At 40.4% G+C, this 12,602-nt stretch overlaps 1 protein-coding gene across 3 annotated transcripts in view; it reads left to right on the top strand.

Annotated features, from left to right (window-relative positions):
• The window catches only part of LOC126212924 (zinc finger protein 99-like), a 245,526-nt gene that overhangs the window by 83,981 nt on the left and 148,943 nt on the right, over positions 1 to 12,602 (top strand). For all 3 annotated transcript variants that reach the window (XM_049940429.1, XM_049940428.1, XM_049940430.1), the window contains exon 5: positions 11,429 to 11,521. In XM_049940429.1, coding sequence (XP_049796386.1) covers positions 11,429 to 11,521 — 93 coding nt within the window. The remainder of the gene's footprint in view (positions 1 to 11,428; positions 11,522 to 12,602) is intronic.

Genomic DNA, 12,602 nt, shown 5'->3' with positions numbered 1-12,602 from the left:
ACTGCATTTGCTTGCTGGCGCGGAACACGTGGCTGAGAGCTAGGCGGCTTTGGCGCGGCCGGGCGCGAGGACTGTTTACTGTTCCGTGCAGCTCGCCCGGCGGGCCGGTTAACCTGACACACGGATGGCGAAGTTTCAAATGATTCCTGAGCAAAGTCAAGTGTGTCCTGCCGATCCAATATGTCCATCACTTGTTGAAGGGAGGGATTGACTAGTTTCACAATCTGTTCCCGTATACGAACATCAGAAACGTTCTGTGCAATTGCATCACGTACCATAGTATCTGAATAAGGGAGGCCACATTGACACTCAAAAGCACAATCCCTAGTAAGGCCTTGCAAAGTTGCAACCCATTCCTGATTAGTTTGACCGGCCATACGTTTTGTACGAAAGAAGGTATACCTTTTTGCAACTACATTGACTGATTCTTTGAAATATGCATCTAATGCAGACAAAATTTCTTTGTAGGACAGAGTTGCTACGTCGCGTCGGGGAAACAATTTCACTATCACACGGTACGTGGCCACGCCGACGCAAGAAAGGAGAAAAAGCTGCTGCTCATTACCTTGAATTCTGTAGGCGGCGAGATGGAATCCAAATTGGCGTGACCACTCCGTCCAGCTTTCCAGTACCGCATCAAAAGGACGAAAAGGTGGAGCAACTGCGTGTTGTGGCTGCGGCATCGTTGTGCAGTGCACGTTGACCCTGGATGAGCTGCCCAAGGGCATCCAATAAGGCCTGCGTCTGCTGATTCTGCAAGCGATAAAATTCGGACAGTACATCTGAAGATTGTGGCGAAGCCATGACACAAGTAAATCAGAGTAGTATCAAGACTAACGCAAAATCTTCGGGGCCAAACTGTTGTGTCTTGGCAAGACAGCCAAGCCACTAGGAGGTAGCCGAAAGGCACGCGTTTAAGCTCACGCAGGATGGCGTGAGGTCTGGAACAGGTCAGGGATATGAGACTAGCAAAAATAGTACGTATCTGTTGGAATACTTAACTTTAATCCATAATTGGTGAACATCGGTCTGACGGCACATGCATCACAAGATAAATAGCAATTGATAATGGCGCCTTGCTAGGTCGTAGCAAATGACGTAGCTGAAGGCTATGCTAACTATCGTCTCGGCAAATGAGATTGTAATTTGTCAGTGAACCATCGCTAGCAAAGTCGGCTGTACAACTGGGGCGAGTGCTAGGAAGTCTCTCTAGACCTGCCGTGTGGCGGTGCTTGGTCTGCAATCACTGATAGTGGCGACACGCGTGTCCGACGTATACTAACGGACCGCAGCCGATTTAAAGGCTACCACCTAGCAAGTGTGGTGTCTGGCGGTGACACCACAACTGTCTCTGTGGTATGGATCTCTAGCCTTAGAGTCTAGTGCTGGTTGAAGGTATGTGCTATGGCTAGTACAATTTTTAACTGAGATCAGATAGCTATAGTGTTCTACCCATAAGTTGTTGTTCGTGTTTCATCTAGTACTAGTCTGTCTTGAATGAGCACATCAGCATATGATTCTCAGCAGTGATCTGCTGTATACTGAAATTTAAAATGCCAACTGATACTTTGGAGTCATATGGTCCACTGCAAGTAAGACTGGCTTGGTCAGTATACATAGTAGAAAAAGAGCAGTCTTTCAGATGCCACATGCTCTTATAATCTTTCAGATGCCACATGCTCTCGTTGGTTGTAGCAACTGCTCATTTCCATCTGCTTCTACATCTGCATGATACCTCTGTACTTCAAAACTAAGTGCATGACAGAGGGTTCATTGAACCACCTTTAGGCTACTTCTCTACGGTTCCACTCTTGAACAGGGCATGGAAAAAACTGACACTCAGATATTTCTATGCGTACTCTGATTTCTCGTATTTTATTATGATGATAATTTATCCTCATGTAGGTGGGTGCCAACAAAATATTTTCATTCTGTGAGGAGAAAATTGGTTCTACCACAGCAAGAAATGCCTTTGTTTTACTGAAGCCCACACCCAGTTTGGGTATCATACTGTGGCACCCTCTCTCCTATTTCCTGATGATACAAAACGAACTGCCCTTCTTTGAACAGTTTCAGTGACCTTTGTCAACCCTACCTGATGTGCATCCCACACCTCAGAGTGATACTCTAGAAGAGGGCAGACAAGCAGATGTGTAAGCAGTCTGTTTAGTAAACCTGCTACATTTTTAAGCATTGTGTCAAATAAATCACAGTCTTTGGTTTGCTTTCCCTATAACATTATCTATGTGATCATTCAATATAAGTTACTGTTAATTATAATTCCTAAATATTTAGTTGAGTTTTCAGCCTTTAGATATGTGTGATTTGTTTTGTAACAGATATTTAACAGATCCTTTTTAGTGCTCATGTGGGTAAAGTTGCACTTTCCATGATTTAGAGCCTATTTTCACTTTTTGAACCATGCAGATACCTTGTCTAAATCATTTTGCATTTCGTTTTGGTCATATGATGACATTACATATCAGTAAATGTCAGCATCATCTATAAAAATCTAAGAAAACTGCTCAGATTGTCTCCTCAATCATGTATATAGATCACGAATAACAGAGGGCCTATAATACTTCTTTGGGGAACACTACATACTACTTCTGTTTTATTCAATGACTTAACATTATTAGTAGAAACTTTGACCTTTTCCTTTCTGAGAGGTATCCAGTCACACAGTAACGATGACTCTCCATAAGCATACAATTTAATTAGAAGTCACTTGTGGGGAATGGTGTCGAAAGCCTTCCGCAAATCTAAAAATGCGTTATCAATTTGACAACCCCTTGTCAACAGCACTTATCACTCTGGGAGAATAAATAGCTAGTTGTATTTCACAAAAAGTATGTTTTCTGATTTATAATATTCAAGTACAGTATATGTTCCAAAACACTACTGCAAATTGACGTTAGTGATTGTTTTGAAGTCATTAGTCTTCTTATTGGTATGATGTGGCTTGCCATGAATTCCTTCCTGTGCCAACCCATTCATCTCAGAGTAGCATTTGAGACCTACATCCTCAATTATTTGCTAGATGGGTTTCAATCTCTGTCTCCCTCTACAATTTTTGCCCTCTGCAGCTCCCTCCAGTACCATGGAAGTCTTTCCCTGATGTCTCAACAGATGTCCTATCGTACTGTCCCCTCTCCTCGTCAGTGTTTTTCCTTTACGATTCTGCACAGAATATCCTCATTCCTTACCCTATCACTCCACCAAATTTTCAGCATTCGTCTGCAGCACCACATTTCAGATTCTTCAATTCTCTTTTGTTCCAGTTTTCTCACAGTCCATGTTTCACTACCATACAATGCTATGCTCCAAACATACATACTCAGAAATTTCTTCCACAAATTAAGGCCCATATTTCATACTAGTAGACTTTTGTTGGCCAGGAATGTCCTTTTTGCTAGTGCTAGTCTGCTTTTGATGTCCTCCTTGCGCCATTTGTCGTTGGTTATATTGATGCCTCAGTAGTAGAATTCCTTAACTTCATCTACTTTGTGACCATCAAGCCTGATGTTAAGTTTCTCACTTCTCACACTTCTCATTGCTTTCGTCTTTCTTCAATTTACTCTCAATCCATATTCTGTTCTCATTAGACTGTTCATTCCATTCAGCAGATCATGTAACTCTTCCTTGCTTTCACTCAGTACAGCAATGCCATCAGCAAATTGTATCATTGATATCCTTTCACTCCTGAACCTTCCTTTTATTTCCATCATTGCTTTTTCGATATATTGATTGAACAGCAGGGGCGAAAGGCTACCTCCCTGTCTTACACCCTTTTTAATCTGAAAGATTTCGAATATCTTGCAACATTTTACATTGTTGAATGCTTTTTCCAGGTTGACAAATCCTATGAGCATGTCTTGAATTTTTTTTTAGTCTTGCATCCATTATCAGCCACAACATCTGAATTGCCTCTCTGGTGGTACGGGTCTGTAATTCAGTGGATTACTTTTATTTTTGGGTACTGGTGCGATTTGTGCTCCTTTCCAGTCTCTGGGTATGGTTGTTCCTATGAGTGGGCATTTGTGTATGACTGCTATGTATGTAGCTATCAGTATACTGTGAAAGCAATCTAACTGGTACACAATCTGGATTGGAAGTCTTTCCTTTCTTTAAGTGTTTGAAGCTGCTTCTCTACACCAAGGATATCTACTTCTATGTGAGTTCTGTTGAGAGTCATTCTTGATTCGAATTCTGCAGTGTTTACTTCATTGTCTTTTGGGAATGAATTTCAGAAAACCACGTTCAGTAACTCAGCTGTAGTGGCACTAGCATCAATAACATCACATTCGTAATTGCACTGTCAAGAGACTGACTGTCTTGCCACTGGTGTACTTTACATATGACCAGAATCTCTTTGGGTTTTCTGCCGGATTTGAGACAGGGTTTTGTTGTGGAAACTGTTAAAGGCATCTTCTGTTGCAGTTCTCACTAAATTTTGAGCCTCTGTAAAATTGTCGATCTTGAGGATTTTGTGTTGTTTTAAATTTTACATGTTTTTTTGTTCCTTCTGCAATAGTGTTCTGATCTGTTTTGTGTGCCATGTCGGATCAGTACCATTTCTTTTTAATTCATTTGATATATATCTATCAGTTGCTGCCGATTCTATTTCTTCGAATTTAAACCACATGCGTTCTGTCCTTTGTAGTCAGATTGGAAGGAGTGTCAAGCAAATATATATCCGATTTTTAAGTAGGTGTGGGTTTGGTGGTTATGGTATTCAGTCTAGGTACAAAACCATGTGGTCACTAATTCCTGTACCTGTAATTGTTCTCCTTATGTAGTCAGGATTATTTGTTGCTAAGAGATCAAGTATCATTCGCAACCACTTTCACTTAGAGTCGACTCCTGAGCTATTGTGGCCAGTAGCTCTTTGAAGTAGGGGCTGCAAGTTCCTGTTCGCAGGAAAAGGTTTGTTAGGACAACTCCATTCCAGGAAATACTTGCAGCAATGGCCTGTGTCACTTTTTCTCATTGCAAGGTAATTATATGGGGGATTTGTACATACTATGGTCCATGTGGTTTCTGTCCAACATTGAGAATTGTTTTGATGTTTGGGCTGCATTTTGGCAGTGGTTGTTGCTCTCTCAGAAGGAGTAGTATCTGTTGGTCTTGCTGTGCCTGTTGTTTCAGCTGCTGATCTTGTAGCCTTTGCTACTGCTGCCCTGGTTGCTTCTACTGCAGTTCTAAACTTTGGGGACAATTTACTTCATAACTTAACTACTGATATGGGCATTCTGACTTGTGCATAAGCTTTGTAACACCTCATTCCTAAGATTTCTGTAGCCACAATATGCAACACAAGCTAAAATTAAGTTACATTTATTAGAAAAATATCACTTTTACAACACAACCAAATAAGTAAAATAAGCCAACATAACTAAAAGTGAATCAGGCACTATTACAAGACCTTTGGAAGTGATTAGGAGATTTCATGACCTCGCGATTTTTACAACATGTGGAATCAGGTGTGGAGCATGTCAGCATAGCAGAGACAGTGGCATGTGCAGTAAGATCTCAAAGGGGGTGTGAGCAGATCAGGTTGTTTACTTTTGTGTTCATTGACAAGTAACATTTCTGTTGACCCACTGCAAAATCTACTGCCATGTATGCAGCAGCATGATACATTCAAAACACTGTCTTTCATGGTTGTAATACTGTGAGAGTGATTTCACTCACCTCTGTAGCCTTCACACATTCCACTCCCTGACACAGGTTGGCACACAATGTTACTTAACTAAGAAAAGCTGTAAAAAATCTGGCAACATTGCACATGTCCCTAGACTGCACCATAATTTTAAATAGCTTAAAGGCTGAAAGTTCATTTTATGGTTTGATTTTCTGCTACATAAAATAAGTGTTTTTAACAATATATTTCGTCTATTCTCAGAATAGCAGAATTAGAAACCTCCTTCCAAATCCCCAACTGCCAACTATAAATTTCTGTTTTATAGGATTCTACAGTTCTTCTGACAATGGAAACTGCAGGATGGAAGAATGACAATGTTATGAAAAGCATAATTGCTACTCACCAAATAGTGCAGATAGGCTCCACAAAAAGACTGTCAAACAAAGCTTTTGTCCAAACAGGCCTTCATCAGAATCAGACAACACACACACACACACACACACACACACACACACACACACACACACACACACACCACTTACACACATGACCAGACTGCCCTTGGGAGCCAGAGACTGTGGTCGTGTGTGTGTGTGTGTTTGTGTTTGTGTGTGTGTGTGTGTGTGTGTGTGTGTGTGTGTGTGTGTGTGTGTGTGTGTGTGGCCGAAAACTATGACAGTCCTTTTGTTGTACCTATCTGCCACTCAGCATTTCCACTATGTACTGAGTAGCATCTGTCCTTTTCCTAATATTATCAGTTTCTTCTGATGTATTTGCCCGAAAGTCCACGGGTGTAATGCTGCTACATTCTGGCTGCTAGGGTGGGTTGAGTAACTACACCCATGCTACAGCAACCAGGGTATCATGCTGGGTGCCACCAGTAACAAACAGCAACACAATTGGTTGTGCAGCTGCACCAATCCATGTACACTGGCATGAACAGTGCAGAGCATGGCTCATGGGGAAGGGTGGATATGTCAGCTGTATGCTTCCAGGAGGTCAGTGTGTCATTCATGTGACGATGCTGACATGTCTGATCACTCAAATATTGTGCCTGTTGGGCACAATGAACCAGCAGTACAGCCATGGACTAGTCTGTCTACAAATTTCTAGTCCATAGTGAAAAAATTTCTACTTAAAGTTCAACTCTGATCTCACCTATGATTTCAGACTATCAGTCTATAGTCGCATAAAACATTGTCACCGAATTCTGATATAATCAGTACTTAAACTGTTTTAATATGATTCAGTGTTCAATATGGTGTTACGCTCACTATTAATCCATATGTATAGTTTCTTAGACTATAAGCACCGAGCGAGGTGGCACAGTGGTTAGCACACTGGACTCGCATTCGGGAGGACGACGGTTCAATCCCGTCTCTGGCCATCCTGATTCAGGTTTTCCGTGATTTCCCTAAATCGCTTCAGGCAAATGCCGGGATGGTTCCTTTGAAAGGGCACGGCCGATTTCCTTCCCCATCCTTCCCTCCCCCGAGCTTGCGCTCCGTCTCTAATGACCTCGTTGTCGACGGGACGTTAAACACTAATCTCCTCCTCCTCCTTAGACTATAAGCAACTTCTGTGTAATACAACTCAGTAACTTTAAATGCGAACATTTTTCGGTTAGGCTTTACCGTGACTGTTACTGACATTAAATGAAACAACAAGTTTACTGTTACCAGTCACCGTTTTATTTTCACTTTTTCCACGACGCGTTTCGAAGGTTTAAACCTCCATCATCGGGTGGATTTACATTAGTTAGTATTACATATGTGTGTGTGTTGTGTTACAATTTTGGAGGAACTTGTGCCACTGCCTCCAGTGGTCACAGGTTCCTTTTGCTGTCGTGAAACATGTAGTAAATGAAGTTTCACTTCACTGGTATATAAAAGTTAATGAACTGCCATTAAAATAGGATATCATAATGCTGTTGCTTCAAGTGTCTGTGATCTTATTTACTCATCAGAATGCACTTCAGCAACATTTTCACAAAACAATCGGAGCCTTGCCGTACACAACACTACACACGGGTGAGTCAATTATGACTCCCCTCATGCAGCCTGCACAATACACCTTCTTGGGCCAGAACCAGTCTTTTTTTTCTTTTCTTTTCTTGGAGGCACACCAAAGTACATTTCAAACTTTCGTGACAACCCTATATGTGATTATGTTTCACAGGTGAAAAACCAAATGCACACACAATGCATACTTTTTTTTGTTATGGAACGACTATGAGATACAAGTTTTACGAATTCCTTGCTTAAGACTCTTGAATAAGAACAGAACAATATAAAATAAACTTACGACTCTTAAGCAGGAACATAAAACTAAACATATGTAAAACGTAAATCTGGTGAGGTACTTGCCCTGGCGATTTTGGCAGAGTAGATCTACTGAAAGAGGAATAATCCAGAATTCCCAGAAATCTCCTTTGAATATCCACCAACATTTTTTACTGGCGAAACCAACAAAGAGTCGAAGGTAAGGCGGCCACACTGACAAAGGACCAAAGGATGCCACCTGCCACAAGAAATTGGGCTTTTGGCATAGATTATTCATGTAATGTGGGCTAGTTCGTTTTAGAGTTCAATGTGTATAATATGGTACATATGTAATGATGGGCGATTTCTTGTAAATTGGCCTGCTTCAAGAAATGGTATGGCGGTCTATTTTCTATATTTTGGATATATCTGTGGAAGATTGTAAGATAGTGAAAATCTCGTGACATAACTGACATGTATTCATGACACGATTATTGAGAAATGCTGCTCCAGAACATGGGAGCTTGTGCTGCTCTGACTGCTTCTGTTGATGGCCACTAACAGCTGTATTTATTCTCATATATGCTGATGGGAAAAAAAATTGCAACATCAAAAAATAACTAATGTAGATTAATGACATTTTGGGAATACATTAGTCTAGGTAACATATTTTACTCATTAACATTAGAAGATAACATCTTAATGTAAGTGTGAGATGAGCCATTGTAAATGTGAAATGCTTGATACATTATTAACCAGTGTAACTGCCACAGGTTCAATAAAAGGATGAAAACGTGGAACCACTGTATTGTACATGTGCTGGATGGCAGTTTGTGGGGTGGTGTTCCATGCCTGTTGCACTTGGTCAGTCAGTAGAGGGATGGATAATGCTGTTTGTGGATGATGCTGGTGTTGTCTATAACATTCCATATGTGCTTGATTGGAAACAGATCTGATGATTGAGAAGGCCAAAGCCACATGTTGACATTTTGTAGAACTTGTTGGGCTACAATAGCGATATTTGGGACAGTGTTATTGTGTTGGTAAACACCCACTGGATTGCTTTTGACGAATGGGAGCACAACAGATGAAATCACCAGACTGACATACAGATTTGCAATCGGTGCATGGGACAACGACGAGAGTGCTTCTGCTGTCAAACGAAATTACATTTCAGACTATAACCCCAGGTTTAGGTGCAGTGTGTCTAGCATACAGACATCATGGTTTCAGTCCCTCAACTGTCCTCCTAACCAACACACGGCCATCACTGGCACTGAGGCAGAACTATGTTTCATCAGAAAACACAACAGAACTCCACCCTGTCCTCAAATGAGCTCTCGATTCACACTACTGAAGTCACAAATGGTGGTAGTTCAGGGTTAGTGGACTGCATGCTACATTGTTTCTGGCTCAGAGCTGTCCTTGAAGTAACCGATTTGTAGCAGTTCATTGTATCACTATGGTGCTAACTGCTGTTAAAATTGCTGCTGCAGAAGCAGTATAATGTGCCTGATCCATATGCCAAATACGATGGCCTCATCTCTCAGTTATGCCATGTGACCATCCAGAGACTGGTCTTCTTTCAACTGTACGTTCCTCTGACCACCACTGCCAGCAATCATTTTCAATGTCAAGTCTTTCTACAGTATTGCAGAAGGAACATCCAGATTCTCATAGCCCTATTACATAACCTCATTCAAACTCTGTGTCATGTTGATAATGCCGTCCCTGTTGCCTTAAAGGTATCCTTTACTGCCATCAACTCATCGCATCCAGTCTGAAAGGTAACTGACGCTCATGACCATTACAATGTGTATTTAAAGCAAACGTGATTTGTATCCCTATAGTGGTGCCACTTGCACCACTCATCTGCGACTGTAGCGAAATTGGAATAGACATCATCTTTCAGATATAGAAACATCCCTACCAACTTTCGTTTATATCACACATCTCCTTCTTGGCATTGTTCTTTTTCTGTCAGTGAATTTAAGAAATCTCGCTAATAGGTAAATCATATCTTGCAAATGGAATTTATGTCAAAATGGCAAAATGTTTCCAGATGAACTTCTAATAATTATACCATTCTTTGTTTTTTGGACCAGTATAATGGCATTCCTTCTCCAATGTAATTACCAGGTGTTTACACACCTTTTCATTGATTTCCTGATACATTACATCCTCCGTTATTGCATGACATTATTTCACACTCTCAGGCATTCTTGATCATTCCCAAATTTAAGATTCATACTTCCTGGACACTTCCAACTGACTCCACTCATATTTTCAAAGCTGTTTACTTTAATTTTGTATGGTGAATTCACAACTAAATGAAAAAAAGTGGAATCACAGTCTGATGTGTGGTTCAGCTTCATGCTATATTTGTGCATGCTTCATTATGCCAGATGGTGCATTCCTTTGTGCAACAACCAGCCACCTGGGCATCTGCAGAGGCTGAACTACTGTTCATGCAAAACTGTGTGTTGCTATGCCACATTTGTCGTAGTGATAAAACAGCTACTATTAATAATTATGACATTCACAGACAACAAGTAACTAATTGTGAATTCATTGGCAGGATTCAGCACTCATCCTACAGCTAGACAAGTGATATTAAAGCATCCAAGGGGTAGCTGTTAAGTCTTGCGTGTAGCAGTCAAGGTATTAAGGGGGAGAAATTACGTATTAGATGTAAAAGTAGCACGCCTGAAAACCCCAGCTTCGACATGAATATAAAAGAGAACATTTTTGATCAACCACTAGTATAATTTGTTATAAAAAGGTAGAAATTTTGCACACTATCTCTAAAAACCTTAAAATCTAGATAATGATACAGTTATGATTTTGAGTGGTGATACATGCAGCTGAAAGTTTCTGTATGGCCAAGGCAGGTGATGAGGACTGTTACCTCGCCAACATAGAATCTTGATGATGACCTTTGTAAGATAAATATTGATCAATGTGAAAGAAGAACCAATTACCACAAATTGCGAGAAATGCCATGAAAACATATTGTTCTACAGTAATTAAGTATAAGACACTTAAGTGGGCTGGGCAACTGATATGCATATCTGAACAAAGTCAAACCAAAACTCCTAAGAACGAGAATGCCCAAGGAAATGCACCTAGTAGAGGACCTCTAGAAGTAACGCTTGAATGAAGTCTTTACAGAAAAATGACCAGATGGAACATCGATAACACTGTTACTGAAGGCAGGATATGCACCAGAATATAAAGCGAAGGACATGAAAATGCCATGAAGTAAGTTATGTAAGTAAAACAACTGGTTCTCAGCAAAGACCCATGTGTAATATGTGGGTCACGTCGTGTAGATATATGATAGTAAATAGTTGGGGAACAAACTGACTTAATTAAGTTTCCTTGTGAATTGTAGATGAGAATCTCTGAAAAGATATATATATATATGTGTGTGTGTGTGTGTGTGTAAGTACTTGTTGAACACCACGTTATATGTACATGTAAGTGTATAAACAGTTTTCATTTCGATTTTTTCTTTTTTCAGTATCTTGAAGATCCATTGGTAAGGTCAGGGTCCACTGATTCTGTCGGGGAGTATCTGGAACTAAATTTGGAAGCAGAAGAAACTGAGGACTTTGTAAGCATTCACTTTATAGATGCATTGCATGTGGAGTAAAAATATGTCATTAGCCAATTATGGAATGTAAATGATGCCTCACAGTGAGTTAAGCATAGATTAGCTGTTAGCAATTTTCCAGCATTCTTGTATTATTGCACTTTGGTTAACTTATTTGCAAACTGTCGGGGTTGGAATTAATACAGAGCTTGGAACAATCATATTTTTAGTCATCCTTCTTGATAGTAGTTACTTTGTGTGTCACTTTTTTGTGGTGGATGCCTTAAATTCACATTTAGTACAGATGTTAACATCTTGAAGTATGCTTGGGTTATCAAAGAATCTGCCCCACAATAACTATCATTAGTGCATTGCAGATGAATACATTGCTTTCTCTTGTATTTCCAATGAATCAGTTATATATGGTTGTGTCGTATTTTCCAGAGTGGAGAAGTTATTAAATGTGATCATACACTGATACCCAGAACATTATTAATAGCTTCATTCTGTCAATGGCCTTGTCAAAGAGGGTGGAGGAGCAGACAGAGGTTCAAGACACTCTCTTGTCCTTGGGGTGGGCAACTGTCCTCAAAGACAGAGGAATGAGCAATGAGTAACAGCATGAGGATGCAGAAGGCAATGGAAACTATGGCATTAAATACATATGACATGTATCCCCAGGATATGAAGCCTGTAATTGAAAAAAGTGTCATGTTGATCTGTCCACTGGCAAAAGATTGCAGAATGGTCCCCCAGTTGGATCTCCAGGAGGGGACTGCCAAAGTGGAGGTGACAGTGAGGAAGAGATTGCATAACCAACAAAAGGATAAAGTTCTATGAGTCGAGGTGTGGAATGTTAGAAGCCTTTTAAACTAGAAAATCTCAGAAAGGGAAATGCAAAGACTCAATCTAGACATAGTAGGGGTCAGTGAAGTGAAATGAAAAGAATACAAAGTTCTCTAGTCAGATGAATAAAGGCTAATATTAACAGCAGCAAAAAATGGTATAATGGGCGGAGGACTCATTCTGAATAGGAAGGTAGTGCAGAGAGTTTCTTACTGTGATATGGTTGGTCTTACCAGAAACAACAGGAAACCTACAC

Source organism: Schistocerca nitens, chromosome 11 (genome assembly GCF_023898315.1).
Source record: "Schistocerca nitens isolate TAMUIC-IGC-003100 chromosome 11, iqSchNite1.1, whole genome shotgun sequence".
Classification (NCBI taxonomy): Eukaryota; Metazoa; Arthropoda; class Insecta; order Orthoptera; family Acrididae; genus Schistocerca; species Schistocerca nitens.
This window is presented reverse-complemented; position numbering and strand designations above follow the sequence as displayed.